Source organism: Mus musculus, chromosome 4, assembly GCF_000001635.26.
Source record: "Mus musculus strain C57BL/6J chromosome 4, GRCm38.p6 C57BL/6J".
In the NCBI taxonomy this organism is placed as follows: domain Eukaryota; kingdom Metazoa; phylum Chordata; class Mammalia; order Rodentia; family Muridae; genus Mus; species Mus musculus.
The window spans coordinates 138,945,466-138,968,914 of NC_000070.6; the positions used below are offsets into that span (position 1 = coordinate 138,945,466).

At 47.1% G+C, this 23,449-nt stretch overlaps 1 protein-coding gene and 2 long non-coding RNA genes across 4 annotated transcripts; 2 read left to right on the forward strand and 1 right to left on the reverse strand.

Moving 5' to 3' along the window:
- The first annotated feature begins 14,233 nt into the window (after window positions 1-14,233).
- Gm52684 lies at window positions 14,234-16,879 on the forward strand. Its single transcript, XR_003955141.1, has 2 exons — window positions 14,234-14,401; window positions 16,643-16,879. It is a non-coding gene; the product is annotated as a predicted gene, 52684 (long non-coding RNA).
- Gm42333 lies at window positions 16,445-19,216 on the reverse strand. 2 transcript variants are annotated; one of them, XR_881524.1, is made up of 3 exons: window positions 19,198-19,216; window positions 18,030-18,941; window positions 16,445-17,428 (listed from the first exon to the last, which is right to left on the reverse strand). It is a non-coding gene; the product is annotated as a predicted gene, 42333 (long non-coding RNA). The 2 variants fall into 2 exon arrangements; XR_881525.1 differs by lacking the exon at window positions 19,198-19,216 and having other exon boundaries at window positions 18,030-18,176; window positions 18,772-19,183.
- Window positions 19,217-21,653: 2,437 nt separating this feature from the next.
- Window positions 21,654-22,900, forward strand: Rnf186 (ring finger protein 186). Its single transcript, NM_025786.4, has one exon. The coding sequence runs from the start codon at window positions 21,848-21,850 to the stop codon at window positions 22,526-22,528; it is 681 nt and encodes a 226-aa protein (NP_080062.5). The 5' UTR covers window positions 21,654-21,847; the 3' UTR covers window positions 22,529-22,900.
- Window positions 22,901-23,449: the final 549 nt, after the last annotated feature.

A 23,449-nucleotide genomic window follows, 5' to 3' on the forward strand; every position in this document is an offset into this window, starting at 1 on the left:
GCTTTGAGGCTGGCTTTTCCCAAAGCTGTGTCAAGAAGAGAATGATGAATGAAGACAGACACTGTCCTCAAATCAAGGTCACCACTTACCCAGCAACAATCAAAATGATTCCGACCTACAGGACAGCTCAAAACACCAAGTGAGTTTGCTCCTGTTAGCTTAAAAAAAAATCCCAAAATGTTCCTTGTGTATTTACTGCATGTTCAAGTTACAGAAGCAACTTATTAAACCACTGTCTTTAAAAGTTTAATAAACGCCCCTGGAACAGGATGAGGAATGCGCAATCGTGTGCTCACAGGGTGAATGAGGTGGGTGGATGGGGAGAAAACAAAAGAACAAATGAGCTTGGCTATAACTGCTTTTCATGTAAACACAGTTGGTCTTCGTTTCTATGGGTTCTGTTGAATTTGTGAATTCAACCACTGGGAGACAAAAGGCTTTGGGAACAACCTGGCATTTGCACTGACGCACACATATCTTCTTGCTAGTCACTGAACATGGCCATTACTCAGCGCCCAGGGCATTCAGCTCAGACAGTACTTGAGAGAGTGCTTACCCTGGTCTACTCTAAGGGTGGCATAGGTTGTATGCAAACACCTGCCCTGTTGTTTAAGGGACTTGAGCATCTATTCATGGGTTTGGGTTTCTTGGGGGTGTCCTGATCTGCAGTCCTGTGGATGCTGAGGAATGATGGCGCTCTCACCATGGCAACGAAATGAAGAGAGTTGAGAATTTGACAAAGTACCACTCACACGAAGACATTTTTTTCCTGTACCTTTATTTATTTTACTTAGTATATGTGGTGTGTGTGTGCGCATGTGTGCGTGTGTGCGCGCGCACGTGCGTGCATGCGTATGCGTGTGTGTGTGTGTGTGTGTGTGTGTGTGTGTGTGTGTGTGTGTGTGTGGCCACAGATGCCTGTGTGCCCATGAAGAAGGCAGGGAGTAACACCAGGTATCTTTACTGCTTTCCACCTTAGTTTTTCATTGGCCTGAGGCTCCCCAGTTCAGCTAGAATGGGGACCAGGCAGACTTCTGTCTCTCCAGTGCTAAGACTGCAGATGTGGCCACATCTGGCTTTCACTTGAGTGCTGAGGGTGTGAACTCAGATACTCGGGCTGGTACAGAAAGTGCTTTGCCAACTGAGCCATCCCCCAGTTTCTTTCCTACCCGCTCACATTTCTGATGATTCCGTGCCAGTTACTCTGTAAAATGTCTCTAGCTTTGGGGTTGACTCTGAATCCGCTATAACCATGACTTATTTTGATGCCACAACGGCTCCTCACCTAGACAGAAGGATGTGGAGCTGTGAGCACATTCTCACTGTCCGACACAGCAAACTTCCAACACATAGTGGACCAGCTCCACTCCAGCCTTGGTGTCATTTTCCCAAGGTGCCCTGGTTCCTGGATTCCTTGACAGAATCCTGGGTAGGAAACATTGTTAGAACCCAAGATCTGGCTTGGGTGGTTGTGCTCATTGTCATGGGGATAGCACTGCTCCCTGGTCCCAAAAGGGACGAGATGAGGAATGTGTGCTCTCGAGGATGTGTGTGTATGGTCATGCACACCCATTTACAATCTCTCCTCCTCCTCCTCCTCCTCCTCCTCCTCCTCCTCCTCCTCCTCCTCCTCCTCCTCCTCCTCCTCCTCTTCTTCCCTCCCTCCCTTCCACTCCCCCAAGGAGCCACAGAAGCACCGCCTTTCTCTCATGTTTCTCCCTTTCTCTCCTGCATCTTCCTTCTCCAGTAATGAAGCCTTGGACTCACTTTGTTTATTGAGGTGTGAATATCAAACCACAAAAATTTAAGTAGGTAAGGTGTGCGTTTCCACCATATTCCATGTATTTGCAATATTTTATAGCCATCACCAGTATCTATTTTTAGGACAGGTCTAACACCCCCCAAAGATACCCTGTGTCCATGAGTGAAGCTCTTCCTCTTCCTCCACAACCCTCTGATGCCAGCAGCCACTAACTGACTTCTGAGTCTATATATCCGTCTGATCTGGACAGGGCACAGTAAACAATGCCTGGCCTTTTGTGACCGCCTTCATTGACTTAGTAAATTGTTGTTGTTGTTTTCTCTGTGATTGTGACAGGTTTTCCTTAATATATTCCTGGACTCCGTTGCTTTTCTGTGTGCATCTACAATCGTTCTATATTCTTGGTAGCTCGCTGCCTCTCGCAGCAGCATTTATTTGGTCTGATACGAGGAGAGCCCTGTTTGCACTCTGTTCACTACTCCATCTATGTCTTTTTCTATTCTTTTACTTTCTATCCATTTTGTCATTGAATTTAAGTTGTATCTCTTTTAGACAAGAAATTGTCTTCTAGTACGTTCTTTGGCTAGTGTGTGTGTGCAATTACATATGTGTACGTGTGCATGTGGAAATTACAGGTAACATTAAGTGTTGAGTCCTCTGTGGCTCTCCATCTTCTCTTTTGAGACAGGGTCTCTCACTGGACTCAGAGCCCCCCACCCCCCACTGGCTACACTGGCTGTGGCCATCTGTTGCCACCTCCCATCTTATCGCCACCTGGCGATGATCACACATGTGAGTGTGATCACACATGTGAGCGACCATGTCTGGCTCTTTACATGGTGCCAGGGATCCAAACTCAGATTCTCACGCTTGTGTGGTAGACACTTTACCAACTGAGGCAACTGCTCAGCCTAGACCATCTGCTGTCAGGTGGAACATTCGATTACCTTACACATAGGACAAACCCCAACCGCACAAGATTTGCATTTGACATCTTGCTATTGGTCTACTAACGTCTTCTCTCTGTCCCTGGTGCTCCTGTTTCTCTGTGACTGGCTTCTTTTATGTTAGGTCGTGGCTTTCTCCTGAGCCTATGTAATTTCTTTGCCCTGGGCCTGGAGTTACTGCTCAGTGATAAAGAGAATACTCCTTCCTTTTGTAAGAGACCTGAGTTCAGTTCCCAGTACCCACACCAGATGGCTCACAATCACCTTCAACTCTAGTCTCCAGAGATATAATGCCCCCTTCTGGTCTCCATGGGAAACTGCACACACACACACACACAAAATTTAAATTTTTAAAAAATATTAATTTTGGGGGCTAGAGAGATGGTTCAGTGGTTAAAAGTACTGATTGCTCTTCCAGAGGTTCTGAGTTCAAATCTCAGCAATTACACGGTGGCTCACAACCATCTGTAATGAGATCTGATTCCCTCTTCTGGTGTGTCTGAAGATGGCAACAGTGTACTCCTATAAATAAAAATAAATAAATCTTAAAAATTTTTATATTTTATATTTAAAAATAAAATATTAATTTCCACATCCTTTATTTCACTACAGACATTTTGGTTTTACACACACACACACACACATATGCAAAGACATACATGCAGGCATGCAAAATATCAATGAACATTACATAAAAATCAATTATATATATGTATATGTATATATGTATATACACAAACATGCACAAATACACACACATATATATAATTTAGTTTTATGTTATGTTAATTGATATTTTGCCTGCCTGCATACATGCCTTTGTGAGGGTGCCAGAAGCCCTGGAACTGGAGTTAGAGACAGGTGTGAGCTGCCATGTGGATGCTGGGAATTGAACCTGGCTAAGTGTTCTAAACTGCTGAGCCATCTCTCCAGCCCCTCTAGTTGTTTTCTTAGTGGCTGTTCTATGGATTCCAAACCCACCTCAATTTGTCAACATCAAATTCCGATTATTCCTATAACTATATCTCCTTCTTTTCTGCTGTTATTGCCATATAAACTACACCTGCATGCATTTTATGTCCACCAATACATATTTTTAATTGGCCCTATATAGTTGTATTCTGAATCATATTGGGCCAAAAGGATTATGAGAATACAGTTATATTATCTTTTATGTTCCTTATAAAACTACGTTTAGAGCCCTACAGGGTCAGAATTGACACTGGTAATGTGCTTGCCTTGCTTACATGAAGCCCCGGGGTTCAGTTCCCACCACTGCATAAAATTGGGCGTGGTGGTGCTCACCAGTGACCTTGTCACTCAAGAGGCAAAGCAGGAGGATCAGGAATTCAAGGTTATCTTTGGCAAGTTTGGAGCCAGCTTAGGCCATCTCTCCAGCCTCTAAATCTATTCTAAATAGTTCATTTAAAGCCTTTGTCTATTGAGCCAAATACCCATCACCTCCTTGGTCTACTGATTGTCCGCCAGCACATACATATGGGTCATCTGTTCTTATTGCGTTGACTATTTCTTAGATCTTCCTTGAAAGCTAGACAGTTTAAGTAATACATTGTGGCAGTACTGGAGATCAAATTCCCCCCTCTTCCCAAGGGATCATTGTTGCAATTTGTTACAACTGCTTGTTGTTCTGTGTGTTTTCTTTCCTGGCTTTGATAAGCTATCTAGAAAGTTTGTATTCTTGATCGAGTGTGAGCTTTGAAGTGTGGCAAGCTTACTAGATGGTCAACAACTAGATGGAATTTTCCCTACATAGCAGGAATTTGTAAGTCCCCCACTGGGTCAAGGGATTCTCTGCCTGTCGTTTTTTAACATCCAGCCAGACAGCTGGAGCACCCATCCGACAGCTCTGCCTTAGTCCTCACTTCCTGCTTGTGCTAAGTGTACGGATGAGACAGAAGTAACACTTCACAGTTTGCCACGTTTTCCCTGAACCCAGCCCTCCAGCTCAGTGAGTAAAGGTACTTGCCACCAAGGCTCATGGTAATGACCTTTCGATTCAATCCTTGCAATTCATAGGATGGAAGGAAAGAGCCAATCCCTAATAGCTGTCCTCTGACCTCCACTTGCATCCCATGGCAAGCATGTGCCTATCATGTATGTGCATACATGTACACACATGCGTGCTCAAGCACACACACACAAACTAACCAAATGTAATGTATGAGACACTATGAGAGTTCTTCATGTCATCTATGACTACCCCATTTGCCTCCCTTCCCTTTTAAGCTACTATGCTCAGCCTCTTGTTTGTATCAACTGCTGCACGTGTTATCTTTAGCCAAGTTAAAGAATGCCGGTGCTCTGGACAGATGCTTTGGAGCACCCCTCTTCCGGACCCACTCCAGGTGCTGAGCTACTGTGTTGACTAATTTTATCACTGCTGGGACAAAAACCCCAACAAATGAAGCTTAAGGAAGGGACAGTTATTTAGGCTAGGTTCGGGGGCGCAGTCCATCCTGGCGAGAAGAGCATGGTGGCAGGGGTGGGAGGCAGCTGGTTCCAGGGCACCCTCAGTCTTGCTTTCTCTGTTTGATTCAGTCCAGGACCCCAGCCTACAGGCTGCTGCTGCTCACAGTGTAAATGGGTCTTCCTACCTTTTCTTAATCTCACGTGCCCCTAACAGGCACATCCAGAGGCTGTCTCCTATGTGGTTCTGGAGCCTGTCACGTCAACAATCAATTTTAACCACCATTCCACCTCATGCCCTGCCCGCATGGACACCTGCCTTTCTCTAGTGGTTTGGTTTGGTTTTTTGTTTTGTTTTGTTTTGTTTACTTGTTTTGTTTTTTGTTTGTTTGTTTTTCTTTTCTTAACCTTCCCTGGCTAGAACTAAATTGTCTAGGAACAGACATGAGGCAAAAGAAGTTTGGCTTGTTTTCTTTCCTTGCTGAAAACAATTACTCTCAATGATTGAACACTCATTCAGAACTCAGCTTACCCATTACCTCCTGACTCTCAATCTAAATATTTCCCCAGTGACTAGGACCTTGTCACCCTGTGGTAATTCTCTCTGTTGTCCTTTCTCACAGACACTTTACTTTATTTACTGTTGGCTTGTTTGTTCCCAAATTCCTAAAGTGGGGACTGTCTGTCACATTCACCACTGTGTCCTCTGTGCCCATCTTCCTGACTACTTCATAGCTGGGATTTGTCCTGCTGGTTTTTATTGTCAACTTGACACTACCTAGAGTTGCCTAGGAAGAGGGAACCTCATTTGAGGGACTGTCCAGATCAGATTGGCCCGTGGACATGTCTATGGGGAATTGTCCAGATGATTGAGAGGTGAGGGACCAGCGCACTGTGGGTGGCACCATTCCCTAGGCGGTGGGGCCTGAGCTGTATAAGAAAGCAAACTGAGCACGATCCAGAGAGTGAGCTACTCTGCGGCTTTCTTCCATGGTTTTTTCTTGAGTTCCTGCCCTGACTTCTTTCAGTGATGGGCTGTGACCTGGAAGTATTAAGCACACAAATTCTTTCATCTCCACATTGCTTTTGGTCATGCTGTTTATCAACAGAAAAGTAAACTAGAACAATATTCTGTGTCATTTGTTGGATAAATGAATGAACCATTTGCCAGGCATGGGCTAGTTCCTCTTGCAGTTATAAGGCTGACTCAGAGTACTGACTCCTTACGGTGGTTCCCTGCTAGCCATGACTATTAAATCAGGTCTCTGCTAGCCATGACTGTTTGTTAAACCAGTCCCCTGCTAGCTGTGACTGTTTGTTAAATCAGGTCTCTGCAAGAATAGCAGTAGAGTCTTGGATTCTAACTGAGCACTGGGCTTCTCAGACAAAGACTACCTTCACCACAACCCTTTACAGAGAAGTGGAGTCATGCGATTAAGTTTTGGCAAATATTAAGATAAAAATGCAGTTGATCTATACAGCTTCTGAGATGTGTCCTTGAAGGTGGGCTGCAGTTTCTGGTTGCTTCTTGCTCCTTTGCACAGGTTAGAATGCAGATTTGGCCTGCTAGCCTGTATAAGATGTGTGGGGAGCCGCCCTCACATTCGCCGTTACAAGATGGCGCTGACATCCTGTGTTCTAAGTGGTAAACAAATAATCTGCACATGTGCCAAGGGTAGTTCTCCACTCCATGTGCTCTGCCTTTCCCGTGACGACAACTCGGCCGATGGGCTGCAGCCAATCAGGGAGTGACACGTCCTAGGCGGAGGATAATTCTCCTTAAAAAGGGACGGGGTTTCGCCATTCTCTCTCTTGCTCTTGCTCTTGCTCTCTTGCTCTCTTGCTCCTGAAGATGTAAGCAATAAAGCTCTTGCTCTTGCTCTCTTGCTCCTGAAGATGTAAGCAATAAAGCTTTTGCCGCAGAAGATTCCGGTTTGTTGTGTTCTTCCTGGCCGGTCTCGAGAACGCGTGTAAGAAAGATGAACTAACAGTTCATCAAGGTTAGAAGCAACCCTGACACAGTAAAATTTCACACCAGCCTCCAGGCACCAAGCGAGTCTTTGGGAGATAGAACAATAACCACATCCTGTTCTTGTTTGTATTGTCAACCCGACGCAACCAAGAGTCACCAGAGAAGAGGGCACCTCAGATGAAGAATAGTCTAGATTAGATTGGCCTGTGAGTGAGTATTCTGGTTGCTGATTGATGTTGGAGAGCACAGCCCACTGTGGGCAGCACCATCCCTAGGCAGGTGAGCCAGAGAGTGAGCCAGTAAGCAGCCTTCCCCAACAGTTGCTGCCGCATGCACGTTCCTACCTTAAGTTCCTGGTCTGACTTCCTTCTACAATGGAATGTTTCCTTGAAGTGTGAGCTGAAAGATACCTTGACCTCCACCAAGTTACTTTTAGACTGATTACTTTATCGCAGAAAGAAAGCGCAAATTAGAATTTCCCCGGTGGACTGAGGCTCGTCCCCTCGCACCTGCATGTTGAAGTCCAGTTCCTGGTGTGATCTTGTTTAGAGATGGAGTTTTTATGAATGTAATTAAGTTAAATGAGATTGCATAGGTGAGTTCGGAACTTAGCTTATTTTTCCTAGTGCTATAAAAAAAATTCTTTGACAAATGCAACTTAAGGGAGAAAAGGCCTCTCCTGGCTCTTAGCTCCCAGGGCATAGTGCATAATGGTGGGGAAATCAAGGCAGTGAGAGCTTACTGCAGAGTACAAGCACAATCAGGAAGTAGAGAGCCATGAATTCACCTGCTGCTCAGCTCCCCTTTGCTATTTATATTATTTATAAACGTATATCCAGGGTCCTTGGCTTAGGAGGTGGTGCTGGTATTACAGACTGACTATCCACTCATCTGGTGACTTCAACTCCACGCCTCAGGTCTGCACAGCAAGTGTTTTGAGCGCTTAAACATCTCCCCTCTGCCCGGTACTACTCTTAACTTTGCTGTGAGTTTAAAATTGCTCTGAGAATGCAAAAGTCTTTTTGTTTTAAGGCAGGAGGAAGATGCAAATAGCTTGGACTTTCTGGGGTGAAAGGAAGGGGGACAGACAGAAGTTCAGTTAGGGACTATGTGGAAGCTGAGACACCAGTCTCGAAAAAAAGGAGATGTGGGGTGTTGAGTGTGCAAATCCTGAATTCAGGGACAAGCTTCAGCCACAAGCCTAGGGGTTGTTGGTGTGTAGGTGAGCTGGCCAGTTTTATGTCAGCTTGACACAAGTTAGTCTCCCTTAGGAGCTCCATCCATAAATTCCATCTGTAGGTAATCCTGTAGGGCGTTTTCTTAATTAGTGATTGTTGAGGGAGGGTCCGGCCCATTGTGGGTGGAGCCATCCCTTGGCTGGTGGTCCTGAGTTCTTATACTAAAGCATACTGAGCATGAGGTGCAAGCCAGTACACAGCACTCCTCCAAGGCCTCTGCATCAGCTCCTACCTCCAGGTTCCTGCCCTGCTTGAGTTCCTGTCCTGACTTCCTTCTATGATGAACAGTGATACAGAAGTGAGCCAAATAAACCCTTTCCCTCCCCGTTTGATTTGGGTGTGGTGTTTCACCACAGCAACAGTAACCCTAAGACAATAGGTGATGCTTAAGCCAAAGATGGATGAGATTCAGGCAAGTGTAGATGGGCAGGGAATTGAAGAGGATTGGAGGCCTGAGTTCTGGGGACCTTGAGCAGAAGCAGGTCTGAGACAGAAGATCAGCAAGGATGACTCAGAAAATGAGATAAAGTAACATGGGGAGTCCAGGGGAGAAAGGCAAGTAACAGAGAGGCAGAGGACACTGCTCTCTCACGTAAGTAAGCGAAAGGACTGCACACTGAGACCAGAGGCAGGGAGCTCAGTGGTGAATAAAAGCCTGTGTTAGCTGAGCTGAAAGAGAAGGATACCCACCCAAGCACGGGAAGCCCTCCTGGCACTGAGACAGGAGGATCATACGTTCCAGGCCAATCTGGGCTACATTGTGAGTTCAAGGCCAGCCTGGAGTATGTAGTAAGACTCTGACTTAGGAAAAACAGAAACAAACAAACAAACAAACAAACAAACAAACTGGAGCGGGAGAGATGGCTCAGTGGTTAGAGCACTGACCGCTCTTGCAGAGGACCCAGGCTCCAGTCCTAGCCCCCACATGGTGGCTCACAACCGTCTATAACTTCAGTTCCAGGGTGTCTGATGCCTTCTGGTCTTCTTGGGCCCCAGGCACATACATGATAGGCATACATATGTGTAGGCAAAACACCCATGACATGAAATAAAAATAAACAAATTGTTACCAAAAACAAAAACAAAACGGTTCAAGTAAAGATGACATTATTTATATTATTCAAGGGGTGACATTATTTATATTATTCAAGGGGTGGCATTGAAAGGACTCTAAATGAGCTGACATCTAAAGTTTCTTGAATTGTGTAAGATCAGATGGCTTTGAGGATGGCCAGGATGATGGAGATACGGGAAAGCAGGTGTCTTCAAGCGCTGGTGGTAGAATCCCTGTGGCAAATACACCAATGTTCATCAAGCTTCATTCAATTGTATGGTATTGTCCCCCTTTATTGTTGTAAAATATGTGTCACACACAATTTACCGCCTTACCTATTTCAAACATGTCTTAATGGCATCGCATACTTGCAGAACAGTCGTCATCACCGGTCTCCTCTCTAACGCTCTTCGTCTTATAAAGCTGAAACTCTAAACATTACACAACCGTTCTCCATGCCCCCTCCCCCTGGTCCCTGGCAACGAGCACTTGACTCTCTGCCTTTATGTTTTGATTGCCCCAAGTGCCTCCCATAAATGAAATTATAGACTCTTTTTTATGAGCAGCCTGTTTCCCTTAACACGCTGTCCTCAGAGCACATCAGTGCAGCCCGTGTCTAAATTACCATCATCTCGGAGCTGAGTAATACTCCACTGGGTGGATCTACCACCGTCTGCCCATCTGTCTTCCACTGATGGGCACCTGGGTGAATTCCTCGTCTTAGCTCTTACTAGTGGAGACCCTGGCAATACAAGTGGACAGACAGCCAAGGCTCCACTTTCAGTTTTGCTGGGTGTCCTCCTGGTGTGGAGTGGCTGGGTTGCTGCATTTGGGTATGGTTTGACTATGATTTCCAGTTTGGGAAGCTTGGCCCCCAGGTGGCAATGTGGAAAAGGGTGGAACTCTTAAGTGAGAGGTGATCAGATGACTGAAGATAATGTCCTTGGAAGGAGCTGACGACTTCTCATGGGACCTTGGTTTGTTCTCTCGGAAGGGTTGTTATAAAACACCAAGGCTGGCCCATCCCCACCTCTAGGGATTGCTGTCTCATCTCATGAACTCTCCCTCGCACACGAGCCCCATCTGTGATTGAAGAGTCTGTATCCACTCAGGACCCCTTCTGCTCTTCACACCATTCAAGGTTTCCCCGGCTCCCCACAGGATACCTCTTCCGAGCTAGTCCTCCTCCTGTTTTCATGTGGTGTGTGTGTGTGTGTGTGTGTGTGTGTGTGAGAGAGAGAGAGAGAGAGAGAGAGAGAGAGAGAGAGAGAGACAGAGACAGAGACAGAGACAGAGACAGAGAGGCAGAGAGACGAGACAGAGAGAAAAATGAATGAATGAATGAATGAATGAATGAATGAATGAATGAATGAATGAGTGAGTGAGTGAGTGAGTGAGTGAGTGAGTGAGTGAGTGAGTTTCATTAGGATTGCTTACAGGAACACAGGCACCCTAACAGTGGCTACACTACTGAAAAAAATGTCTCTCCCTTTCCTTCTGTGAACTGCCTACAGATCCTCAGGGAGGGGTGGGGCCTCGCCAGTCCCTCTCCCCTCTGTGATAGGCACAACCCTGTGCTACTGAGAGTTCAAGAGCACAGTGGCCATGTCATTCCTGGAACACAGTGTTCTACATCGCTCCACCCCTTTCTCCGGTTGTTATAGCCTTTCTAAGCCTTCTTCTGCAATGTCCTGTGAGCCTTGGAGGTATAGATAGATAGATAGATGAAGATAAATAGACAAAGATAGATAGATGATAGAAAGAAAGAAAGAAAGAAAGAAAGAAAGAAAGAAAGAAAGAAAGAAAGAAAGAGGTAGATAGACAGACATAGATAGATGATATATACATACATACAGATAGACAGAAATAGACAGACAGAGATAGAGATAGATAGATAGATAGATAGATAGATAGATAGATAGATAGATAGATGTATAGATACATAGAAATACATACATACATACATAGATATATAGATGATAGATAGCTAGATAGATACATAAAGATGCATACACACAGAGACAGAGATATATAGATGACAGACAGATAGACAGAGATAGATAGATCATACATACATACATACATACATGGAGATAGACAGAGATAGACAGACAGAGATAGAGATAGATAGATAGATAGATAGATAGATAGATAGATAGATAGATAGATAGATAGATGTATAGATACATAGAAATACATACATACATACATACATACATACATACATACATACACAGACAGATATCTAGATGATAGATAGCTAGATAGATACATAGAGATGCATACACACAGAGACAGAGATATATAGATGACAGACAGATAGACAGATAGACAGACAGAGATAGACAGACAGACAGATATAGGGATTGGGGATAGGGAGAGGAGATAACGTAGACATAGAGGTATATTCCCATTTAGGGCGAAGTGTTGTTGTTCAGACACTTATTCTCAGCACCATGACCAGCTTTGAGTCTCTGCAGTCTCCACTGCCTGACGTAAACAGAAGCGCCTCTGACAAGGGCTGACTGCAACACTCATTTGCAGGCATAGCTCTGTCTTTAGAAGGGAATGTGATAGGTGTAGGCTGCACACTTTGTAGAACAGCAGCAGTAGCTTCCTCACTAGAGCCTATGAGGTTCTCCAGACTTTTGATAGGTGTATGACATTGGATGAGAATCCCATCGCCCAACCCCTGGCAGGTCTCAAGTCCAACCAGAAAGCAGTTGCTTGCCACCTTAATAACCATGCCGCTACTGCTCGAGTGGCCACATCTAGCCTAGCAGATTGGTACCGTGGCTGCCAGATTCCACAGTGGAGAAAGACCTGCTAATGGCTTTTCTCCCGTGAACAGCACCTTCCAGCGTCATGAGAGCTAACCAGTAGAAAATCCACTTCTCAGCCTAGACTATTTGGTGAGCCCCAACCCCATGAGAGACTCAGTCTACAAACAAACAAATCCAACTCACACCTCATACAGTAAACCTAGCCAAACATCAGTCATAGACCCTAGAGGAAAATCCACTATGCCGTTCTCCTAAATGAATATAGGTTCTGACTATATTCTAAATAATTATCCTTATATCCACAGGTAAGTATAGTTCTCAACTCCCCCTCAAGGACGCTTCCTTTTGCAGAAGAAGGAGACAATTGTAAAGATCCACAGCTCACCACAGGCAGAGAATAATGGTACTAGTGCCAGCTGGTAATGTGACTCCTACACATAAGGTTGAGAGCACATAATGGAAGAAGGAACAGAAGATTGTATCCAAGATACCTGCAGCCTGATAGAGTCTTCTTGACATGACAGGGATGCTGCACCGTGAAATCTCAGCAATACAGTCACCTGCGCCAGGCCTGTGCTATGAACACACTAGTCAACAAGTCACAGAGGATGTGGGAAAATATCTCTGGGTCCCAATCCTTTAAAAAAAAATAACATAGCAATTGGTAGTTGTAGAGAGAAGAGAGAGAAACAGTTTTCTCTGGGGAGAAAATCCCAATAAGTTATCCAGTTCCACTTAGCCAGCCCTAAACACATATACACAAGAGTAACACTAAATAGACTTGCTAGGTTATATGTGTTTGTGTATAAATATTAGTAATTATAGGAGTTGGGGGGACACAGGAGGAGTTGGGGGGACACAGGAGGAGTTGCGGGCACAGGAGGAGTTGTGGGGGGAGGAGAGGCAGAGGTGAAAATGATATAAATACAGTATATGTGTGTGCACATGTGAGTGCACATGCATGTGTGCATGTGTGCATATGCGTGTGCGTGTGCGTGTGCGTGTGCGTGTGTGTGTGTGTGATGTCCTAGTTTGCTTTCTGTTACTGCAATAAAACACTGACCAAAATCAACTTGGGGAGGAAGGGATTTATTTCAGCTTAGAGATCACATTGCACATCAGGGGAAGTCAGAGCAGGAGCTCCAGGCAGGAACTGGAGCAGCAACTGTGGCAGAATGCCCTTTACTGGCTCGCTCCCTTTGGCTTACTTTTCTTATATAACCACGCCCAACTTCCTAGGGATGCCACCACCCACAGGGGACCAGACCCTTCCACATCAATTAACAATCGCAAAAATGCCCACCCAGGGGCCAGTTAGGCAGAGGCAATTCCTCAGTTGAGAGTCCCTCTTCCCACGTGTCTCTTCTTGGTGTCAGGGTGACAGACACCAGTGAGCACAGTTCCTGCATGGTAGCAATTGAGGAATGACCTCTGAGGTTCTCCTTCCCCTCCATATGCACGCACACGCACAAACACGAGTAGTCACGTGAACACGTGCAAAAGAACTCCTTACAGAGAGGACACTGAGGACAGGAGGAAGAACGCGCACAGCCGCCTGGAAGGACCTCCACAGGGAGGCAATGGTTCAGCCCTCGGAGGGTTGGCTCGGCGCTCTGGACCATGTCCCAGGTGCCATTCCATCTGTGAGCTCTGTAATCTGACTTAATCTCTCTGGCACCCGGTTTTCTCATGTGCAAAGCAGAAATTATATTTACTTCTTAGGCGTGTTGCGGATGACTAGACTAAAGACAGCATTTTCCCAATGTTAGCTCTTGAGAGCCACGTGGTCAAAACACACCACACTCCCTCTGGAATTCTGTCACGCAAACCCAGAAGGGTTCTTTGTCTCTGCGAGCTACCACAGCTTGGGTTGAAATTTCTCAACTCTTAGAACCAGAAAGGATTTGGAACAAAAACCACCATTTTCATCTCCATTAAGAAGACGAAAGTTTCAGGTACTGCTGGTGCACACCTTTAACGCCAGTGCTCGGGAGGCACAGGCAGGCAGATCTCTGTGAGTTCAAGGACAGCCAAAGCTGTTACACAGAAAGACCCTGTCTCAAACAAACAAAGGAAAGAAGACAGACAGACAGACAGAGGAGTAAGCTAAAACTCAGAGAGGTTAAACTGCTTATCCGAGGATGCAAAGCTTGAGTTGGAACAGAAGGTCTATTTGACCTACTCCGAAAAGCTGTTACACCTTCCACTCAAAGCCCAGGTACTCCCAACCCAAATGTCTTTCTTTTGGGGAGTGGGGGGGGGGTGTTGTCCATGAAGTGGAAACCTAACATTTGGAGAGAAAAGATGGGGTGGTCAGGCCGGCTCCTGAGTTCAAGCTGAACACCCTGGAGACTGAGTTAATGGGTCACAAACTGTGCTTGGGAGGGTTAACGTCACATGGTCCAGTGAACCGCATCCCCATCTCTGCTCCCTGGAATGTGTGTAGGAACAGGAGGAGAAATGTTCTCGCTGAGATAGGAACACACAGTCTCCAGCCTTCCGTGTCCAAGACAGTGTGTGTGAGCGGAAGGAGGTGGGTGCCCTTCCCCCTCCCAGGGCTTAAGCTTTAGGATGCCAAGTGGCGCCCACTCTTCTGCTGCCTCCTCTGTCTTCTGCCTATATTTGCCAACTTTCCCTCTTTCTTCCTTCCTTTCTTTCTTTCTTTCTTTCTTTCTTTCTTTCTTTCTTTCTTTCTTTCTTTCTTTCTCTCTCTTTCTCTCTTTCTCTCTTTCTCTCTTTCTCTCTTTCTCCCTTTCTCCCTTTCTCCCTTTCTCCCTTTCTCCCTTTCTCTCTTTCTCCCTTTCTTCCTTTCTTCCTTTCTCTCTTTCTTCTTTCCATAATCAGAAAGCATTGGAATTGCTTACAAGAACTGTGTACCAATCAATTGTAAATACAAAAGTCAAATACCGCTCACCAAGACTGGGTAGATCAGAAACTGGAGTAAGAGATACAAGCTGAGGGACTGGGGCCGTGTATCACAAAGGTCGTATTTTCTGTTGACATGACTGAGCTTCCTGGTGGCCAAAGCAAAACTGGGAAGCACCCAACTGGAGAGTTCAGAATATCTGAGTAGCCTTCTGATGGCCAAGCTTGATCCAGCAGCATTTCCAAAACTATGTCTCAGACCCAGAGTCGGACACTGTGAACATGATTTGTAAGCGTGGCCTTATGGGGGGTACCCATGATCTCAGCACAGGAGGGAAGGAAGATCTGGGTGTGAGGCCAGCCTGGGCCAGACAGTCTGAAAAAGGAAAAAGGAAGGGGAGGGGAGGGGGGAAAGAGATGGAAAAGGAGGGGGAGGAGAAAAGAGGAGAGGACAGGACAGGAGAGCAGATTAGAGAAGAGGGGAGGGGAGGGGAGAGGAGGGGAGAAAGGAGAGGAAGAAGGGATTGTGATAGAGAGAAGGAAAAGGAAGGGAAGGGGAGGGAAAAGAAAACAAAGGCCCAGAAGAAGATGAGAAGGAGGAAAAAGAGGAGGAAGAAGGGAGGAGAATGTTGTATAAAAAAATGGGTTTCTAGCCAGGCAATGGTGGCACACACATTTAATCCCAGCACTTGGGAGACAGAGACAGGTGAATTTCTGAGTTTGAGGCCAGCCTGGTCTACAGAGTGAGTTCCAGGACAGCCAAGGCCATTCAGAGAAACCCTGTCTCAAAAAAACAAAACAAAAAAGGGGGGATTTCTGGGGGGCTGGAGAGATGGCTCAGCAGTTGAGAGCACTGACTGCTCTTCCAGAAGTCCTGAGTTCAAATCCCAGCAGCCAAATGGTGGCTTGCAACTATCTGTAATGGGAAATGGGATCTTATGACCTTGTCTGGTGTGTCTGAAGACAACTACAGTGTACTCATATACATAAAATAAATAAATAAATATTTTTAAGGGGGGTGTTCTGTGGAATGGAAAGATGGCTTAGTAGTTAAGAGCACTGGCTGCTCTTTGGAGGACCCAGGTTTAATCCCCAGCACCCACACGGCAGCTCACAACCATCTGTAACTCTACGTCCAGGAGATACCGTGTCTTCTGAACTCTGCAGGCACAGACATGGATGCCGGCAAAAGCACTCATATATAAAACATGAAAGAAACACATCTTTAAAAAGATAAGGTTTCTGAGACTGGGGAGGTAGCTCAATGGTGGAACAAGCCCCTGGGTTTGATTCCCAGCACGAGGGTGGGGGTGGGTGAATGCCACAGTCATTCTTCAATTCTGTTAGTCCTGATTTTATCGTCAGTGGTAGAAGTCGGAATTAACAGAATCCGGTCTGTTTGTTTAGTTTTTACTGTCGCTGAGTTCTAAAAGCACAGAGCAGAGAATTTCAAGACATAAAATGTGAGAGAAGGCCACAGATGGCCGGAAGGTAAGAAACGTGAGTGCGCGCATGCGTGCATCGGTAGCTGGCCAGGGCAGGGCTCTCTGGTAGGCTTAATATGATCGTTGCTATCTCAAATGCTTTCCCACAGGACCTGAAGCTCAGGTGGAAGTGCCAGGCCAGGCGACCTCAGCAGAGTGAGTTCCAGGGAAGTCCCCTTTAACTGCTGGCTCTTGGTTTCCATTCTTAGTTTGCTTCAATGTCTGAACCACCCTCCGGCTGTGGGAAGCCTCGGGATGGAAGAGTCTGCAGCTCCAAGCAAAAACCACAAGCTTTGCTGAAAATTGATGTTTGTATTTGTACAGCAATAAACAAACAAACAAAAGTTTGACCTGGAGTGTTGGAAAGATTCTAGCACCGCAGCAAACACACAGCAGCACATGGTAGAAGGCGAAATCCAAATATGTGGGGCGTGGTCAGTCTTCAGGAGTGGTCCACACTTCCCCTGGGATAGATGACTTCAGGACAACGTGCCCAAACCGCCAGAGTCACTTCTCTTTCAGAAGCCCTAGCGGATCACCTCTGATCTTCTCAAGTCCCTAGGAGAGACTGGAGCCTCACCCAGATCAGTCACCAGAGCGCCCTGGTTCCCGTGCCTCCTCAGGACGGGTTCCAATGAGGATGGTGGACTTCCATAATTTTCTGAAGTGTTATTGTCCCCTTTCTATCAAATCAAGCTTGGGTGAGGTTGAAAGTCTCGCCAGACCTCACGCAGTAAATCGACAGGAGTCAGATTTCCAACTAGGAAGTTGGTGCCAACGATCCTTAGGTCAGGCGGCTTCCGTGAAACAGAATTGTGAATCCCACACTTGTAACCAAAAAGCTGGAAGGGTGAGGCAGGAGGATTGCACTCAAGGCTAGCCTACATGGGGAGGACCTGTATCAAGAACAAAGGAAGGAAGGAAGTGGGTTTCTTCACACTGTCTTAATCATACTGTCTTGACTTGCAAACAACTTTGTCTACTCTCTCTCTCTCTCTCTCTTTCTCTGTCTGTCTCTCTCTGTTTCTCAATAGAGGTCATGTCTCAGGACAGTAGTAAAAGGAATAGTCACATTTTATTTGTTTGTTTGTTTGTTTATTGGACACAGGGTCTCCCTCTACAGCCCACACTAGCCTGGAACTCAGTATATAACCCAGGCTACCCTTAATATGTTAAGACCTTTATGTTAATACCCTTAATCCTTCTGCCTCAGTATTTGGAGTGCTGGGGTTGCAGGCATGAGCCACCACTCAGGGTTCATATTCTCTATTGTATCTTCCTGTAATTCTTTGGTTACTACAACCAATTGATTTTATCTTTTGCATCGAGAGATTCAACGCTGGGGAAGCTCTCTGCCTCTAACCCACATTTCCAGGTCATTGACAGTTACTATGACATCAAAGGGTTGTTCTTCGGACAGGAACCCCAAGTATCCTCCCTCCATCACATTTCCCACTGTCCCTTCACACACCTCTCCCGCCACCCATGTGTGCTCACCTGAAGGTCTAAGGACAACTTTGGGGAGTTGGCTCTTTCCTTCCATCTTGCTGAGGCAGGGTCCTTCTTGCTGCTTCTATCGTTGAAGCTTTGAACTGTAGTCTAGCTGGCCCTCAGGCTTCTGGATGGTTCTCCTGTTGCCACCGTCTCAGGATGAGGTGCAGAGATTACAGACAAATAAATTGATGTTTTACATGGGTTCTAAGGATCAAACGTGGGTCGTTGGGCTTGCATGTCAAATTCTTTCACCCACTGGGCGATCTCTCTGCCTCCCTTCATATTCTGAGACAGGGTTTCACGGATCTCATCTGGCCATGAACTCACTGTGTAGTCAAGATGACCTTGAACTCCTGACTCTCCCAATCTCTACTGGGTTTACAGGTGCATGTCACCATGCCCCCACCATGCCTGATTTGTGCCATGCCGGGGATTGAACCCAGGGTTTCTTGCATGCCAGGCAAACACTCTATCAACTGAGCTACTACTCACCGTAGATGGGAGATGCAAGAGAGAAGACACTGGCCATCTCATGTCCCTCTGATATTTTTAATTTTATTATATATATTTATTATATAATAAATGCATGTGGCTGAACAAGCTTCTCCTCCCACCCCCTCAACCCTCCCTAGACCCAGTGAACAGAAAGGAACAATACATAAGACTAAGACAGGAGAAGCTAGTGTCTTACAGTGACACACTGTGTCACCCTGGGCTGTGTATGTGCTAGCTTATGGAATCTCACCCACTCAGAGAGCCAAGGCTGCTTTCCCCCAGCTACTAGGGTATTGTCCAGATGTTTCTCACTTGCAGGAAACAGGAATCCAATTTGACTTGACTTACTGTGAACTGGGGGGATGGGTGGGGGGCTAGGTACAATCCAGGCACATGAGGCCTTGGTTTTGAGCCCCAGCACTAAGAAAAAAGAAAAGCACATTTCATAAATTAATATAACTGAAAAATCTGCAGATAAATTTCTAGCTTCAGGCATGGCTGGATCCAGGTACAAAAAGATCGTCCCACAGCTTGACCTTATTTCTCGGCAAGTTCTTTGTACACTGTGGCCTTGTCCCCTTGCACGGTGTCTTAGTTAGGGTTTTATTGCTGTGAACAGACACCATGACCAAGGCAAGTCTTATAAAAAACAACATTTACTTCGGGGCTGGCTTACAGGTTCAGAGGTTCAGTCCATTATCATCAAGGTGGGAGCACGGCAGTATCCAGGCAGGCAGGGCGCAGGCAGAGCTGAGAGTTCCATGTCTTCATCTAAAGGCTGCTAGTGGAAGACTGACTTCCAGGCAACTAGGGTGAGGGTCTTAAAGCCCACACCCACAATGACACACCTACTTCAAGGTCACACCTATTCCAACAAGACCACACCTCCAAATAGTGCCACTCCCTGGTCCAAGAATATACAAACCATCACACACAGGGTTTCATCCTTAAGCTTGGAAACCCAGGAGAAAACCATCACCGCCCCCCCCAGCCCCCACTGCAACACACACACACACACACACACACACACACACACACACACACACACACACACGTTCCCATAGAAGCCCCAGAGTCCAATCTCATTGGTGTTGCTTAAATCATGTGCTAGACCAGAACCAATAATTGCAGCCAGCCAGATGGAATCTCACACCATCAGTCAGTCTCCACCCTGAATCCCATGACGTGTCCCCCATCCTGTCCCCATTCCCCTACCTCTCTAGGAACCTGCCCACCACCGCATCTCCCTCAGACCAATATAAGAGGGTTTGGGGGCAGCAGTGATCACTCAAAGTGAAGACAGGCCACTGTCATCTGAAAACATTCTGTACACAGACACCCAGGGCTACGGCCAGGAGCCTTTCTACGAACCTGGTAGAAACTGGGGTAGAAAGAAATCCCCGCTGACCCAGCCTAAGGCAGAAAGAATGGAAACTGGGGCTGGGATCCAGAGTGAGGGGACCCTGAGGGGGGAACAAAGCAAGAACAGGCAGCCTCTGCCTGCTGGAGGCTCCACACACATAGACTGAACCTGTGGCAGGCACAGCCCCTCGGGGTAGAGGGAAGGGTTTAACCCAAGAAGCTTGACACCAGTAGCCACTGACAAGCCATCTCTGGATTCACTGTGGTGCTAGTTGTTGTTCTTGTTTTTTGTTGTTGTTGTTGTTTGTTGTGAGGGAAGGGACATCTATCCCAGCTTGCTCTCTCTCTCTCTCTCTCTATATATATATATATATTATAAGGGAAATAAGGGAACACCATTATCACAGACCCCATTACAGATGGTTGTGAGCTACCATGTGGTTGCTGGGAATTGAACTCAGAACCTCTGGAAGAGCAGTCAGTCCTCTTAACTGCTGAGCCATCTCTCTAGCCCCCATCCCAGCTCTCTCATTCCAGGCATGGTGAGGGGGACAGAATTTCATGACTGCCACACTTCGTCCCCTCTACCATGCCACATGGAGTCCTACCAGCTTAAGCCAGCCACCCAGAGGCCAATAGAATCTTCATGGATTGACATGGCTGAGTTCCACGAGACTGGGAACCAGACCTTGGACATGGCAAGATCCTGCCCCTGTGGTAGGCCCCTTGGCAGGCAGCCAACAAGCCAACACCCTGCCCCTGTGCCCAGACCTTTCTTACAGAGCTGGCATTCTAGGAGACCACAGGTGAGGACCCAGGCCGGGAGAGCTGGCTCTTAGAAGACCCAAATAACAGCAGTTTATGCTTATGCCTGGGTGCCTAGAGCCAGGGGTCTGTTCCCGCGGTGCACTGACAGGAGAGATAAATACCTGGGAACCGGAAGCTGCTAATGCAGCTGTGAGGATGACAAGAAACTGAATGGGCCAATGTGTGCTTGTTAGTTTCGGTTTTCTGTTCAGACTTTCCTGTCCCCAACACTTCGCCCAATCTCTCTTTCTCTTTTTTCCTAATGCCACCCATTTGCCCATGTTTTCAAGGCACAAACACTCTCTTCTGCATTGAGTCTGAAATCTAGAAGGTCTGGAGGCCTTTCTCAGAGGGATGCTTCCCAGTCACCCTCATCAGGACCACAGAGATGTTGGAGAGCTTTACAGTTGTTTACACCCCATCCGGGCCTGACACATCTACCCCTCTGTGCCTCGGAGCCTGGTACTCTGCATTTTTAAAGGCTGATGAGATGTCTCAGCAAGTATGCCAGCAATTGTGACACCCTAAGTTCTACCCCGCAGAACCCCCCTCGTTACACAAGAGAACTGACTCTTTCAAGTCCCTTGACCGCCACATGTGGACCATGAAGACATGTGTCACATGCCTACACCGGCACACACAGAGAATAAATGTAATTTCTAAAGGGTTGTGGGGTTTCTGCTCATTTCCCTACACCAGGGCTTTGATTGGCCAGGGGTGGAGGTGGAGGTGGGGATGGGGTGTCACTGGTGCGCTCCAGAGCGTAGTAGTAGAGACAGCGTCCCTGTCGGTTGTCATGTAGACACTCACCAGGCATGGCCCCAACAGGAAAGTCCTGATTCATGAGACTCCACCCACTTTGGCCCTTCTATCAGGTAATTCAAAGTCTCCAGGTCTCCAAGTTACTGATTAACCCTGGGTTTCGAGTAAAGAAATAATAATAACTGAAGGACCAACATAAGCGGAGAAACAAGCAGGGCAACCAAGGGAGCAAGATGCCAGACATCGGTTGTCAGCAGGTACCCGCAGAGAGCAGAAGGGAGACTGGAAGCGTCCCCACAGGACCGGAACCCATGCAAGTCCTGGCAGCTCCGGTGGATGTCGCATGCGGATGCCCGTGCGCGGATCAGCCTTGTCCCTCCACCTCTGTACCCAGAATGTCCTGCACTGAGGCCCCACAGCCTATCCCAGCGGGTACCACCACCACCAGCACCATCATTGCCTTGGGGCCCACCGGGCGGCTCAGCATCTCTGTGGAGGGTGACCTGGAATGCTTGGTGTGCCGAGAGCCCTACAACTGTGCTCGGTCCCCCAAGCTGCTTAGCTGTCAGCACACCTTCTGTGCCGTATGCCTGAAGCTTCTGCTATATGTGCAGGAAGACACCTGGTCCATCCCCTGTCCGCTGTGCCGAAAGGTCACTGCTGTCCCGGGAGGCCTCATCTGCAGCTTGCGAGACCAGGAGGCGATGGTGGGGCGTCTGGCCCTGCCATGCCCAGAGGTGCGCCTATGTCCTCAGAGGCTAGTGGGTTCTGCCGCTTCAGCAACTCGGCCAGCCAACTGGACAGGAGAAGAAGAACAGGACACTGTAAGTGTCAACCGTGTAGCTGCCCGGCGCCTGGCTGTACACTTGCTCTTGTTGGCTCTTGTCATTGTCCTTATCCTGCCTTTCATCTACCCGGGTGTCATCCGGTGGGTGTTGGCCTTTGTCATTGCTCTGGCTCTCCTGATGTCCACCCTATTCTGCTGTCACCCCCAGAGCCAGAACAGCAACTGGCTTTGCCCCAGGACTCTGTTCTGCAGAGAGCAAAAGCAAACCCAGATCACTTCTATTGCCTGAGAACTCTGGATCCCTACAGGCCCAGTGCTGCCAAGGTTCCCTCCTCCCCCAGACCTCACAGTCTGCATGGGTAAGGGGCTAGGGGCCGCCTTTCAAAATCACATTCGAACTGGACTTGCGTGTCAAAGCCAGACTGGCCATGTTGGATCAAGGATTCTGTGCTGGAACAGTGGGATCGCACCTGCCTGTTCCTGTGTAGCATAGGAAGGAAAGGGGGAAAGAGAGGAGACACCCCCTGAATGAGTGACTCAAGGGTGGTGGGGTCCCTACCCCTATTCCAGAGCTCCTAAGTTTTGTATATATCCCTTTGTACACATATTGGGACATTGGCCTTACTACAAAGCAAATAGAACCAGGTCTCTTTTGTAATCCATGTAGCTGGCTTCATTTTTTTTAAATTTGGGCTTTGATGTTTTGTGTCCTGGGAAGTTTGTGACCATCTCTAGCCATTGCCCACTTTCCCTCCTGGGGTGCCAGAGCCCAAGGGGATACTGCCAGGTTTTCCCCAGGGTTGCTTGCTACACTGATCCCAAACCTTCCATGCCAAAAGTCTCCTTACGGTTTCCCACAGGGTCCACCCCAGGGTGGAGTACACATGGAATTGGAATTGTAAAGTGGGGAGAGGGTATCCGAGGATCAGCAGACAGAGATGGGGAGGTGTGGAGAGGGTGGGTCCAGGAATTGTCCTTAGGATCTACGCTGAGATCACCAGTTGCGTACCATGAGGGCTTGACTCAGAGAATCTCAGGGGACATGGACACACACACACACACACACACACACACAGAGACAGAGAGAGAGACAGAGAGAGAGAGAGAGAGAGAGAGACTCAGCTCTCCATCAGACTCCCAGACTCACATGACAGAACGAAAGCTTTCCAGATGGCGCCTCTCTTCTTATCACATCTACGGCCCTATTTGC

Excerpts from the sequence above, each read along its gene's own strand:
- Rnf186 (NM_025786.4), top strand. The coding sequence starts at position 21,848 with ATGTCCTGCACTGAGGCCCCACAGCCTATCCCAGCGGGTACCACCACC.